General features: G+C 37.2%; 1 protein-coding gene across 1 annotated transcript in view; it reads right to left on the bottom strand.

The window, feature by feature from the left end:
- OCA2 (OCA2 melanosomal transmembrane protein) overlaps positions 1-15,838 on the bottom strand; it is a 559,846-nt gene that overhangs the window by 262,454 nt on the left and 281,554 nt on the right. The window contains exon 19 of the mRNA XM_086711326.1: positions 5,333-5,460. Within this exon, the coding sequence (XP_086567452.1) occupies positions 5,333-5,460 (128 nt within the window). The remainder of the gene's footprint in view (positions 1-5,332; positions 5,461-15,838) is intronic.

The raw sequence follows: 15,838 nt of genomic DNA, 5'->3' as shown, positions 1-15,838 counted from the left end.
ATCCTCAACGGGGAAAAACTGAGAGCTTTTTCCCTGAGATCAGGAACACGACAGGGATGCCCACTCTCACCGCTGTTGTTTAACATAGTGCTGGAAGTTCTAGCATCAGCAATCAGACAACAAAAGGAAATCAAAGGCGTCAAAATTGGCAAAGATGAAGTCAAGCTTTCGCTCTTTGCAGATGACATGCTATTATACATGGAAAATCCGATAGACTCCACCAAAAGTCTGCTAGAACTGATACATGAATTCAGCAAAGTTGCAGGATACAAAATCAATGTACAGAAATCAGTTGCATTCTTATACACTAACAATGAAGCAACAGAAAGACAAATAAAGAAACTGATCCCATTCACAATTGCACCAAGAAGCATAAAATACCTAGGAATAAATCTAACCAAAGATGTAAAGGATCTGTATGCTGAAAACTATAGAAAGCTTATGAAGGTAATTGAAGAAGATTTAAAGAAATGGAAAGACATTCCCTGCTCATGGATTGGAAGAATAAATGTTATCAAAATGTCAATACTACCCAAAGCTATCTACACATTCAATGCAATCCCAATCAAAATTGCACCAGCATTCTTCTCGAAACTAGAACAAGCAATCCTAAAATTCATATGGAACCACAAAAGGCCCCGAATAGCCAAAGTAATTTGGAAGAAGAAGACCAAAGCAGGAGGCATCACAATCCCAGACTTTAGCCTCTACTACAAAGCTGTCATCATCAAGACAGCATGGTATTGGCACAAAAACAGACACATAGACCAATGGAATAGAATAGAAACCCCAGAACTAGACCCACAAACGTATGGCCAACTCATCTTTGACAAAGCAGGAAAGAACATCCAATGGAAAAAAGACAGTCTCTTTAACAAATGGTGCTGGGAGAACTGGACAGCAACATGCAGAAGGTTGAAACTAGACCACTTTCTCACACCATTCACAAAAATAAACTCAAAATGGATAAAGGACCTGAATGTGAGACAGGAAACCATCAAAATAACCTTAGAGGAGAAAGCAGGAAAAGACCTCTCTGACCTCAGCCGTAGCAATCTCTTACTCGACACATCCCCAAAGGCAAGGGAATTAAAAGCAAAAGTGAATTACTGGGACCTTATGAAGATAAAAACTTCTGCACAGCAAAGGAAACAACCAACAAAACTAAAAGGCAACCAACGGAATGGGAAAAGATATTTGCAAATGACATATTGGACAAAGGGCTAGTATCCAAAATCTATAAAGAGCTCACCAAACTCCACACCCGAAAAGCAAATAACCCAGTGAAGAAATGGGCAGAAAACATGAATAGACACTTCTCTAAAGAAGACATCCGGATGGCCAACAGGCACATGAAAAGATGTTCAGCGTCGCTCCTTATCAGGGAAATACAAATCAAAACCACACTCAGGTATCACCTCACGCCAGTCAGAGTGGCCAAAATGAACAAATCAGGAGAGTATAGATGCTGGAGAGGATGTGGAGAAACAGGAACCCTCTTGCACTGTTGGTGGGAATGCAAATTGGTGCAGCCGCTCTGGAAAGCAGTGTGGAGGTTCCTCAGAAAATTAAAAATAGACCTACCCTATGACCCAGCAATAGCACTGCTAGGTATTTATCCAAGGGATACAGGAGTACTGATGCATAGGGGCACTTGTACCCCAATGTTCATAGCAGGACTGTCAACAATAGCCAAATTATGGAAAGAGCCTAAATGTCCATCAACTGATGAATGGATAAAGAAATTGTGGTTTATATACACAATGGAGTACTACGTGGCAATGAGAAAAAATGAAATATGGCCGTTTGTAGCAACGTGGATGGAACTGGAGAGTGTGATGCTAAGTGAAATAAGCCATACAGAGAAAGACAGATACCATATGGTTTCACTCTTATGTGGATCCTGAGAAACTTAAGAAAAACCCATGGGGGAGGGGAACAAAAAAAAAAAAAAAAGAGGTTAGAGTGGGAGAGAGCCAAAGCATAAGAGACTGTTGAGAACTGAGAACAAACTAAGGGTTGATGGGGGGTGGGAGGGAGGAGAGGGTGGTTGACGGGTACTGAGGAGGGCACGTTTTGGGATGAGCACTGGGTGTTGTATGGAAACCAATTTGACAATAAATTTCATATATAACAAAAAAAAAAAAAAAAAAAAAAGAATATCCAAAGGAAAAAAGACAGTCTCTTTAACAAATGGTGCTGGGAGAACTGGACAGCAACATGCAGAAGGTTGAAACTAGACCACTTTCTCACACCATTCACAAAAATAAACTCAAAATGGGTAAAGGACCTTAATGTGAGACAGGAAACCATCAAAACCTTAGAGGAGAAAGCAGGAAAAGACCTCTCTGACCTCAGCCACAGCCATTTCTTACTTGACACATCCCCAAAGGCAAGGGAATTAAAAGCAAAAATGAACTATTGGGACCTCATGAAGATAAAAAAGCTTCTGCACAGCAAAGGAAACAATCAATAGTACTAAAAGGCAACCAACGGAATGGGAAAAGATATTTACAAATGACATATCGGACAAAGGGCTAGTATCCAAAATCTATAAAGAGCTCACCAAACTCCACACCCAAAAAACAAATAATCCAGTGAAGAAATGGGCAGAAAACATGAATAGACACTTCTCTAAAGAAGACATCCGGATGGCCAACAGGCACATGAAAAGATGCTCAACGTCGCTCCTCATCAGGGAAATACAAATCAAAACCACACTCAGATATCACCTCACGCCAGTCAGAGTGGCCAAAATGAACAAATCAGGAGACTATAGATGCTGGAGAGGATGTGGAGAAACGGGAACCCTCTTGCACTGTTGGTGGGAATGCAAAGTGGTGCAGCCGTTCTGGAAAACAGTGTGGAGGTTCCTCATAAAATTAAAAATAGGGGCGCCTGGGTGGCGCAGTCGGTTAAGCGTCCGACTTCAGCCAGGTCACGATCTCGCCGTCCGTGAGTTCAAGCCCCGCGTCGGGCTCTGGGCTGATGGCCAGAGCCTGGAGCCTGTTTCTGATTCTGTGTCTCCCTCTCTCTCTGCCCCTCCCCCGTTCATGCTCTGTCTCTCCCTGTCCCAAAAATAAATAAAAACGTTGAAAAAAAAATTAAAAAAAAAAATTAAAAATAGACCTACCCTATGACCCAGCAGTAGCACTGCTAGGAATTTACCCAAGGGATACAGGAGTACTGATGCATAGGGGCACTTGTACCCCAATGTTCATAGCAGCACTCTCAACAATAGCCAAATTATGGAAAGAGACTAAATGTCCATCAACTGATGAATGGATAAAGAAATTGTGGTTTATATACACAATGGAGTACTACGTGGCAGTGAGAAAGAATGAAATATGGCCCTTTGTAGCAATGTGGATGGAACTGGAGAGTGTGATGCTAAGTGAAATAATTCATACAGAGAAAGACAGATACCATATGTTTTCACTCTTATGTGGATCCTGAGAAACTTAACAGGAACCCATGGGGGAGGGGAAGGAAAAAAAAATGAGGATAGAGTGGGACAGAGCCAAAGCAGAAGAAACTCTTAAAAACTGAGAACAAACTGAGGGTTGATGGGGTGGTGGGAGAGAGGGAAGGGTAGGTGATGGGCATTGAAGAGGGCATCTTTTGGGATGAACACTGGGTGTTGTATGGAAACCAATTTGACAATAAATTTCATATATTTAAAAAAAAAAGAAAGGCAAAGTGTGATAGTGAGGTTGTAGAGAAACTGGAATACTATTACACTGCCAGTGAGAATGTAAAATGGTACAGTCACTGTGAAAAGCATTTTTACAGTATCTTAAGAAGCTAAACTTATGATAAAACCTAGCATATATCTCAAAGACATGAAAATATATTCCACATGAAGTTTACACACAAATTTACACAAATGTTTATGATAGTACTATTCATAATGTTCAAAATTGGAAAGAATACAAATATTCATCAAATGGTATCCACAAAGTAGAATGCTATTCAGCAATAAAACAAATGAGCTAAAATACATACAAAGACATGGATGAACAAACATTATTATCATTATTCTAATTAAAGAAAGCAGACAGAAAAAACTATGATTTTTCCTTTATATGATTCTTTTGGATGAAATGTATAGGAAAGGCAAATCAATAGACAGAAAAAAAATAGTGATTGCCTAAATCTGGAGTCAAGAGCTAGAATTAATCGTAAATGGACATGTGGGATCTTTTTTGGATGATGGAAATGTTCTAAACTTATTAAAAATCATTAAATTGTAAACTTACCATGTGAATATTATGATATGTAAATTATACCCCAATAAAGTTGTTTTTAAAATTCCATTGTTTACTACATCAACAAAGTGAAGTATAAAATATGGAAAAATATGCCCAAAACCCAGATGAGATAGCAATTTATACCTGGAGTAAACATGTAATTGAGGCAGAGACTTTCAAAGTCCAATCATGAAAACAGTAACCAGAATTTTCCCCTCCATATTCTATGTGTTCAGTGTGGAAAGAACACCCTGAAAAAAAAAGCTGAATGTTTTGAGTGTGAAACTGAAGATTTAGAATATAATTCACAACCCCCCCTCACAGACTTGGAGGGACTGAGTCACTTGATTACATCTACACAACCCATTAGGAGCAAAGATGTAGATTACAAAACTTCAAAGGCCCTGTCTTAAAGACAAATGGTGGGGGGAGTATCAAAGTTTTATTACACAGAATAATTAAAACCAAATGGGTCTACCATCAGTAAGTTAATTAATGTGAGATATTTGGTGTGCTTGAGATATCCTTTAGGGAGTAGTATTTTTCTATTTCAGCAAACCTTGTATTTGAGGAGGCCACAAGTTCATAAATCAAGTCTCAAGATTGAATAATAATGTGAATAATTTTTTGAATACATTTTATAACAACTATTACCAAAATAATATTCACTCTTTTTATGTAGTGTTTTCCATGATAACATAGAATATTTAGTTAAACATTACACAAAATGAAATAGATCATCAAGATAATATCACCCTGTCAATTTTCTGTAACAAGTCACTCAGCTGTAAACACAACTTAGAGCAAATTCTACTTTATGGAAAATGAAATTAGAGCAAGTTTATAAATCACAAAGATAATCTTTAAAAACAACAACCAAATAAACAATTTATCAGAAAATATTTAGGTGGCTTAAATAAAACCTGGTTTAACTTAAAATAGTCTATTTATAACTTCCATCATTTCCCCCATGTTAAATAAGTGGAAAGACCATAGACTTAGGCTTTTTTTCATTCGCACAATAAAGTATGAAACATAAAAGTCAGATAAAGGATTACTTTGCAAGAATTCTAAAGTCTTACCTCCATTAGAACAAAAAGTGCTGCAAAGAACAGAAGAGTTGCCCATTCCACTCGGTGTAGAATTATCTCAAAATCATGGATATCAGCTAAAATTAGCAACCAGATGGCACCCATAATAGCAATCCACCCTGGAAAACAAATAAGTGGACATATCAACATAGATGTAATTCAAATGCTAACACACTAAGATTTTATCTTCTGATCATTTTCTTTAATGAAGAAAATTTATATTCTGCAACCTAAACATATTTAAAATGTACAATTTAGGGGCGCCTGGGTGGCTCAGTCGGTTAGTCGTCCAACTTCGGCTCAGGTCACGATCTCGCGGTCCGTGAGTTCGAGCCCCGTGTCAGCCTCTGGGCTGATGGCTCAGAGCCTGGAGCCTGCTTCTGATTCTGTGTCTTCCTCTCTCTCTGCTCCTCCCCCATTCATGCTCTGTCTCTCTCTGTCCCAAAAATAAATAAACGTTAAAAAAAATTTAAAAAAATAAATAAAATGTACAATTTATATTTTGGCTAATATATGTACCCATAAAACCAATAATCAAGATAATGAACATATTCACTATCCCTAGCATTTTACTAATGTCCACGTTCTTGTATCCCCTCTATCCCCCCCTGTTACCCTACTCTATGCCCAGGAATACATCTTTTCTTTCAATATAGATTAGTTTACATTTTCTATATTTTCTATAAATGTAATCATACAGCATACATTCTTTTGTCTGATTGCTTCCATTTCAGCAGAACTATTTTAAGATTCTTCAGGGTTGGTGTGTGGCTCAATAGCGCATTATTTTGTATTATTTAGTAGTATGCTATAGCATGGCCATGCCACGGTGTACATATCTATTCACTGTTGATGGGATGTTTGGATTGCTTCCATTATTTGACTATTACAAATGAATGTGCTATCAACTTTCATATATAATTATCTGTATGTACATATGTTTTCAGTTCCCTTGGGAAAATACCTAGGAATGGACTAGTTGATCACATGATAGATTAATATTATAGGATGTTTGTGTTTCACGAAACTATGAAACTGTTTTCCAAAATGGCTGTAACATTTTACACCACCAACAGTATATGAGAATTCCATTTCCTTCACATTTTCAACACTGGGTCAGCCTTTTTTAATTTTAGACATTCCAATGAGTATGAAGGATATTTATTTTAGCTTCAAGTTGCATTTCTCTAATGACTAATGATGAACTTTTTTCTCATGTAGCTATTTGCCATCCATAGATCTTCTTTTGTGAAGTTTATGTTAAAATAGTCTGCACATATTTTAATGAGTAGAGCAAATAAAACCCAAAATAAGTAGAAGAAAATTAAGAATAAGGACTGGAGCAGGAATAATTGAAATAGAAAATAGAAAAATATTAGAGAAAATCAATGCCACAAAAAGTTGGCTCTTAGAGAAAATCAAGAAGACTGATAAACCTTAGCCAATCTGAATAAGATAAAACATGAGAAGACAAAATTTGCCAATATCAAGAATAAGGACAATGACATGTCTATAAATTCTGTAGACATAAAAAGAGTACTAGTTTTCTATACCTGCCATAACAAATTGCCATAAGTGTAGTGGCTTAAAATAAAACCTACTTCTAATATCACAGTGTTCATATATCAGAAGTATAGTGGGCTCAGCTACATTTCTCACTAGAGCCTCATCAAGACAAAATCAAGGTGTTGGCAGGGCTGAATTCCTTTCTGGAGGCTCTAGGAGAGAATCTGTTTTTTTATTCTTTCAAGTTGCCGACATTCAATCCCTTACAGCCTTGAGACTGAGGCCCTGGAGCATCTGGGTGGTGCAGTGGTTTAAGTGTCCAACTTTGGCTCAGTTCATGATCTCACAGCTCTTGAGTTCAAGCCCTGCATCGGGCTCTGTGCTGACAGCTCATAGCCTGGAGCCTGCTTCAGATTCTGTGTCTCCTTCTCTGTCTGCCCCTCCCCAACTTGTGCTGTCTCTCTATGTCTCTCAAAAAATAAATACATGCAAAAAAATTATAAAAAACTAAAAATTAAAAAAAAAGACTGAGGTCCCAATTTCCTTGCTGTTGTCATCCAAGAGTTGTTCTTAGCTTCTAGAGGCCATTCAAACTTCCTGGCTCATGACCGCGACCCCCCAACTTCATCTATCATCAAAGCCAGCAATGGTAGGTAAAGTCCCTCTCAAACTTCAAAATGACTCTTCTGTCTTCACTCCTACTTTTAAGGGCCCATGTGATTACACTAGGCCCATCTACATAATCCAGGAAAATCTTCTGGACTGAAAGTGAGGAGATGGAGAAACATTTGTCATGCCAATGGATGTCAAAAGACAGTGAAAGTAACAATACCTATTTCAAACAAACTAGATTTTAAACCAAAGACTGTAACATGAGAGGAAGAAGGGCACTATAATAAAAGGAACTATCCAATAAGAAGGTCTAACAATTATAAATATTTGTGCCCCCAACTTTATAGAAAACAAATATATAAAATTAATAACAAACATAAGGGAACTTATTAAAAGTAATACAATAACAGTAAGGAATTTTAAAACCTTACCTATATAAATGGACAGATTATCTAGGCAGAAAATCAACAAGGAAACAATGGCTATGAATGACACACTGGACCAGACAGACTTAACAGATATATCCAGGACATTTCATCCTAAAAGCAGCAGGATACACATTCTTTTCAAGTGCACATGGGAGATGGGACGTTCTCCAAAATATACCATATACTAGGTCACACATCAGGCCTCAATAAGTACAAAAATACTGATGCCATATCATGCATATTTTCTGACCACGATGCTGTGAAACTTAAAACCAACCACAAGAAAAAATTTGGAAAGACTACAAATACATGGAGGTTAAACAAAATGCTACTAACGAATGAATTGGTCAACAAGAAAATTAAATAAGAAATAAAAATATGCCTGGAAACAAATTAAAATGAAAACACTATGGTCCAAAACCACTTGGGATGCAGCAAAAGAGATCATAAGAGATAAGTATATAGCAATACAGGCCTGTATCAAGAATCGAGAAAAATCTCAAATAAACAACTTAAATTATACCTAAAGGAACTAGAAAAACAACAACAAACAAAGCCTAAAGCCAGCAGAAGAAGGCAAATAATAAAAATTAGAACAGAAATAAATGATATAGAAACAAAAAAGATAATAGAACAGATAATGAAACCAGGAGCTGGTTCTCTGGAAAAAGTTAAGACAAATCCCTAGCAAGACTTATCAAAAGAAAAAAATAGAAAGGATCCAAATGAATAAAATCACAAATAGGAGAGGAGAAATAACAACCAACACCACAGAAATACAAATAACTATAAAAGAATATCATGAAAAAATATATGGCAACAAATTGGACAACCTGGAAGAAATGGATTAATTTCTAGAAACATGTGAACTATCAAAACTAAAACAAGAATAAATAGAAAACTTAAACAGACCAATAACCAGGAAATAAATTGAATCAGTAATCAAAAACCTCCCAACAAACAAATGTCCAGGACCAGATGGCTTCATAGGGATGTCCTATTCTACCAAACAGTTAAAGAAGACTTAATACCTATTATTCTCAAACTATTTCAAAAAATATAAATGGAAGGAAATTTTCCACTCATTCTATGGGTCCATCATTACCCTGATTCCAAAACCAGATGAAGACTCCACTAAAAAAGAGAACTATGGGCCAATATCCCTGAGGAACATGGATGCGAAAATTCTCAACAAAATACTAGCAAATCAAATCCAACAGCACATTAAAAGAACCATTCACTACAATCAAGTGGGATTTATTCCTGGGCTGCAAGAGTGATTCAACATTCACAAATCAATCAATGTGATACATCATATTAATAAAAGAAAGTATAAGAACCATATGATCCTCTCAACAGATGCAGAAAAAGCATTTAGCAAAGTACAACATCCATTCATAATAAAAACCCTCAACAAAGTAGGGTTAGAGGAAACATCCCTCAACATAATAAAGGTCATATGTGAAAAATCCACAGCTAATATCTTCAATGGGGAAAAACTGAGAGCTTTACCTCTACAGTGAAGAAAATGACAGGGATGTCTACTCTCACATTTAACATAGTAGTGGAAGTCCTAGCCATAGCAATCAGAAAATAAAAAGAAATAAAAGGCATCCAAATTATCAAGGAAGAAGTCAAACTTTCACTATTTGTGGATATGATATTCTATACAGAAAACCCAAAAGACTCCACCAAAATATTTCTAGAACTGCTACGTGAATTCAGTAAAGTTGCAGTATACAAATCAATGTATAGAAATATCTTCCATTTCTATACACCAATTATGAAAGCATCAGAAAGTGAAATCAAGAATCAATCCCATTTACAACTGCACCAAAAACATAGATACCTAGGAATAAACTTAAATAAGAGGTGAAAGACCTGTACTCTGAAAAGTATAAAACACTGAAAAACGAAATTAAAGATGACACAAAGAAATTAAAAAATTTCATGCTCTTGGATTGGAAGAACAAATATTTTTTAAATGCCTATACTACCTAAAGCAATCTACACATTTAATGCAATCCCTATCAAAATACCACCAGCATTTTTTACAGAGCTAGAACAAACAATCCTAAAATTTGTATGAAATGCAAAAGATCCCAAATAGCTGAAGCAGTCTTGAAAAAGAAAATCAAAATTGGAGGTATCACAATTCTGGACATCAAGTTATATTACAAAGCTGTAGTGATCAAAACAGTATGGTACTGACACAAAAACAGGCACATAGATTGATAGAACAAAACAGAAAACCCAACTATAATTAGGGGTGAAAAACAGAAAATAACAAGCGTTGGAGAAGATATGGAAAATCGAGACTCTCATACATTGTTGGTGGGAAAAAAATGATATAACTGCTGTGGAAAACAAATTAGTGGTTCCTCAAAAAGCTAAACATAGAACTACCATATGACCCAGCAAGTCCACTCCCAGGCATATACCCAAAAGAACTGAAATTAGGAACTCAAACAGATACCTTTGTACCACTGTAACATTATTCACAACAGCAAAAAAGTAGAAACAACCCAAGTATCTATAAACAGATGAATGGGTAAGCAAAATGTGGTATATATACAGAAAATGTAATATTATTCAGTCACAAAAAGAAATGAAGTTCTGATACATGCTATGATGTGGATGAATCATGAAAACATTATTCTCATTGAAATAAGCCAGACACAAAAGGACAAATATTGTATGATTCCACTTATATGCAATATCTAGAATAGGTAATTTACCTAAATTTGGAATTTACCTAAATTCATAGAGATGGAAGGTAGATCATAGGTTACCAGGGGCTGAGGATACAGGGGAAGAGAATGAGGAATTAGTGTTTAATTTAATTCTATTAGGGTGATGAAAGGTTTTAGAAATAATTGTGGTAATGGTTATACAACACAGTGAATGTAATTAATATCACTGAATTATGCACTTTAAAATGTATAAAGTGACAAATTTTATGTGATATATTTTAACACAATAAAAATAACAGAAGAAAGATACATTGGGAAATGCATTGTAATTTAGCATTCATGAAGTAGACCAGAAGGCCTTATATAGGATGCAGAGGTATTGGAACCTCATTTGTAGACAGAGGGAAATCATTGAAGTTTTTTAAGTGAAGGAGCTGGAGTGGCCTAATTTTTCCATATGTATAGCTATCTTTGCCTGACTAGATTTCGTTACCTTTCTCTGAATTCTTCATAGCACCTACCACAGTTCTTTTTTTTAAGAATTTATTGGTTTTCAAAATTAAAAAAAAAAAATAATTTTCCCAGTTTTGTAATTTGTTTCAGGAGGAGAATTTAGTGGTCCATCACTTACATATAACACCCAATGCACATCACAAGTGTCCTCCTTAATACTCAACACCCATTTAACCCATCCCACCACTACACCCCCTCCAGCTACCCTCAATGAGCACCTACCACAGTTCTAAAGACAATTATTGTTTACCTGTTCCATCATTTATGATGGCTGATTCTTTGATTGCTCTCTTAAAGATAAGATTTCTTTAAATTCCCAGTAAAAAAATTTTCATCAGTTGCACTTTCCCTGGATAACGTTTTTCTACAACGAGAAATGGCATTGCATTGCTTGCTCTGCCATATGGCAGTAAGAATATCTGAGTCAGTAAAAATACAAGTTATTGTTCCTGATCCTAAGAGTAACTTCAGTCAGGAAAGAAGATGGAAGCTCAACTAGGACTCTCTACATAGTTCTATTTTCACTTAACAATTTGTAGAGGCTTGAATTTTCCTCCAGCCCAAACTCCTGTCATAGCACTCATCAATCCAACTTCAGAACAGGTTCTATATTCACAGAGCCTTGCTGTGTCATAAAAATTCCCTGAAATAACCTCTAATTGAATGAGGTCTCACTTGTCCCAGCAAAGCCTCAATTTCTCCCTTAATTTTAATCATATTGTCTGCGGAGCCAGCAGCACTAATCAAACTGCCTGTTCACAAGCATATCTGCTTGGTAATGCCTGGTTACTTTACTGAGGAGTTAAAGTGGCACCTCCTAACAGGTTTCCCTGGGCCACTATTAGAAACATTCCATTCTGTTCTCACTCAGCACTGGCTCCTCAGTGATAGCCAGCAAGCGATAAGTGATGAAGTGGTGGGTTCTTTTATAATGTGCTGGAAGAAAAAGCCAGAGATGAGAACATCACAATTTCAGGCTTTACATTCTATTACAAATACTAACAATGTGACATTGAGACTCTTCTAAAAATTAAAAATTCAGTTGACTGAAGATGGAGAAGACTAAAAAGCAAAATTACCTAAGCTCTATTTATCTTATGGAGCTTCTATCCAACACCTTCCATGAATAAGCATTAATCTCTCACCAAGTGCTTTACCATTCCTTAAAATGAAACCTCTGATGAGGGGCTCTGTACTTTCTCATTCAAATCCCCCAATAGAGCCAAGTTTCAAAGCAGAACAAAGAACTAATGGGACTTTTCCCTCCAATTCCTAAGGCCCTGGTCAGAAAGATTCAAAGGAAAGTAGAACAAGGTTTCCACCACTCATTAAGCAAGCGTCCTTGACATAGGCATGTGCTGGTCACCTCACAGCAAACTAGCCTGTGGGAAAAACAAAAACTAAAACAAAAAGCTCAGGCTCCCAAAGATTAATGGGTTTTCTTCAGCCTGCTGGGGACAAAACCAGGATTCAATCCCCATTCTGTGAGAACTGCTTTCCATTCTACCTAGTTGGATTCATCTCATGTGCTCAGTCTTTAGATGGAATGCTTTCACTACTTATAAATAAGCCTTGTAATTCCACTTATTAAACCTCTCCCCAAAAGGTGGCTTGTTTCATGTACTCAGAAATGTAACTCAATTTTGTTCTATCTGAAACCTTGCAATCTTTTATAAAGAACATATTGTCCATACAGAAGTGCTGATTCCTAGGGCCACATGTATCCCAATGTTTACAGCAGCACTTTCAACAATAGCCCAATTATGGAAAGAGCCCAAATGTCCATCAACTGATGAATGGATAAAGAAGATGTGATTAATATATACAATGGAACACTACTTGGCAATGAGAAATAATGAAATCCTGATATTTGCAGTAATGTGGATGGAACTGGAGGGTGTTAAGTGAAATAAGTCAGTCAGAGAAAGACAGATATCATATGTTTTCACTTATATGTGGAACTTGAGAAACTTAACAGAAGACCATGGGGAAAGGGAAGGGGAAAAAATAGTTTCAAACAGAGAGGGATGCAAACCATATGAGACTCTTAAATACAAAGAACAAACTGAGGGTTGATGGGTGTGGGGAGGAATGGGTGATGGGCATTGAGGATGGCACTTGTTGGGATGAGCACTGGGTGTTGTATGTAAGCGATGAATTACAGGAATCTACCCCCCAAACCAAAAGCACACTGTATACACTGTATGTTAGCTAATTTGACAATAAATTTTATATGAAAGAAAGAAAGAAAGAAAGAAAGAAAGAAAGAAAGAAAGAAAAAGAAGAAAAGGAAAGAAAGAAAGAAAGAAAGAAAGAGAAAGAAGAAAAGGAAAGAAAGAAAGAAAGAAAGAAAGAAAGAAAGAAAGAAAGAAAGATAAAGAATATAAAATAAAAAAACATTGTCTATGTTCCTTGCTCTGAACATTTTTTCAGGAGCCTCTGATCAAAAGCAATAATGTTCTGATAAATCTATTACTTATAGTTAACATGAACTAACCTATATGTCTTAAGCCACACAGGATGCATCTCTAGAGAATATCTCAACAGTTATATGCCTCATAACCGCCCTTCAAACCAGGAAACCTCACAAAAGGACTCTGTGTACTGGATACAGTAAAAGCCACTCTGCCTGCCCTGCTTTGGTGAGGTATCTCATGTTTATTGGCCATGAACTACCTAAAATAGGCCACAAGAGATTTATCATAAATAATAAAGGCCTTTTGGGTTCAAAGAAACACTGTGGTTGTCTGTGGAGTAGTTTTAGACCTACTACTGATCCTGTCCTGAGTCTCCAGGGTGAAAACCCAATGCCTTCTCCTGGGGAGCTCATAGTTAACAGTTGGGTGAGAAGGTGGGACAAGCAGCATGGGATGAGTTGGATTACAAAGTTATAGGAAGCTGAGTAACCAAGAGGTTAAGTTCTATTAACTATGCATAGGGCAACTGCCTGGGACCAAAAGGAGAGGGTAACTCACTACCTGAAACTAATATATAGCCTGCACAGGTTTCCTCTCATGAGAAAAGTTCTCTTCTTTCTAGCTTCCCTTCAAAATCAAGCAAAAGCAAGACCATTTTTCATCAACCTACATTTTCCTGAGCTGCTTAGCAATCAACCTAAACTGTTTTTCACATCACACTCAATTGTGTACCAGGCCTTGTTTCTAAGATCTCTGTCCATATTAAGTGATTCAGTCCTCACAACAATCTCAGGGGTTAGGGGTACTTAGGCACAGCAGGTAACCACAGGCATCAAGTATTGGAGCTATGTTTAAAGCCAGGGTGATCTGGCTCCAGATCTGCCCTCTCCCTACTCAATCCAGGGAAGTGGCTATAAACAACCCAAGGTTCTTTCTGTGGCTGTGAAATCAAAGCTCAGAGTGAAGCTAATGACTTCTTTTCAACACCTGAAAGCTTCCATGTGACTTCTAATCAGGCTTAGGAAATACCATGATTGCATCAAGTCAATAGTTTAAAAGAGCTGAAGTTGGGAAGAATAAAGGTGATTGAAATATAAGTGATTCTAGTTCTAAGCATTTTGATTCAAACAAAGTTTCCACCAATATTGACAGGTGAAAGTAGATCCAGGAAACCTTGCTGAGCTGCTCTTTCCTATCCATGGTCCACCGTCCCAACCAACTCTCTGCCCCAGAAGCTGACTTGTGTGGACCACATAAAAATTTTCTCATGTCCAGGATTCTAGCTGGCCTTTGCCAAAGGAGAGCCCCATAGGAGATAGCATTGGGGTGAGAGAGGATTCCACATATTCATTACTTTGGATCCCTCCCTACAGGGTCTTTCCACTAAAGGTCTCACAGCTGTTCTCAAGGTGGCCTTGTCATCACATCTTTCTAGTTACTAGGAATCTCCATCGTCTCTTCCTTTCTCTCTCTCTTTCACTTTCTTCCCACATCCCCCATCTCTCTCTCTTTCTCTCTCTCTCTCTCTGTGCCTCTCTGTCTATCTCTCTGTCTCTGTTTGTCTCTCTTTTCCCCTCTCTCTCTGTGCCTGTCTCTCTGTCTCTATTTGTCTCTCTTTTCCTCTCTCTCTCTCTCTCTCTCTCTCTCTCACACACACACACACACACACACACACACACACACACACACACACACACACTAGCTCTAGGACACCACACTACCCTTTGTGGATCCTTCCACCTTGCCCACACCTTGGTAAATACCCGCATTACTAAATCCTCCAAATTAACAAGTTGGAGTAGACCATCTATTTTCTGGCAGGACCCTGACTGATACAGTGAATGCATCTATTAAACCATTTTGTAAACATTTTAATTGAACTATAGCATACATGCAGAAAAAATACATTGATTTTATTTATTTTTTTTTTATTTATATATGAAATTTATTGTCAAATTGGTTTCCATACAACACCCAGTGCTCATCCCAAAACGTGCCCTCCTCAGTACCCATCACCCACCCTCTCCTCCCTCCCACCCCCCTTCAACCCTTAGTTTGTTCTCAGTTCTCAACAGTCTCTTATGCTTTGGCTCTCTCCCACTCTAACCTCTTTTTTTTTTTTTTTTGTTCCCCTCCCCCATGGGTTTCTCTTAAGTTTCTCAGGATCCACATTGATTTTAAATAAAAAATGTAGCTCAATTACAAAAGAAATACATGCATGTAACCTCCCAGGGCAAGAAACAGAACATTATCAATATTCTAAAGCCCATTTAGATTTCCTCTATTCCTACACCCTCCCTTTCACTCCCTGACTCCTAACACCATAGA

This window comes from Puma concolor, chromosome B3, assembly GCF_028749965.1.
Source record: "Puma concolor isolate L17-30 chromosome B3, mPumCon1.1.hap2, whole genome shotgun sequence".
Lineage (NCBI taxonomy): Eukaryota > Metazoa > Chordata > Mammalia > Carnivora > Felidae > Puma > Puma concolor.
This window is presented reverse-complemented; position numbering and strand designations above follow the sequence as displayed.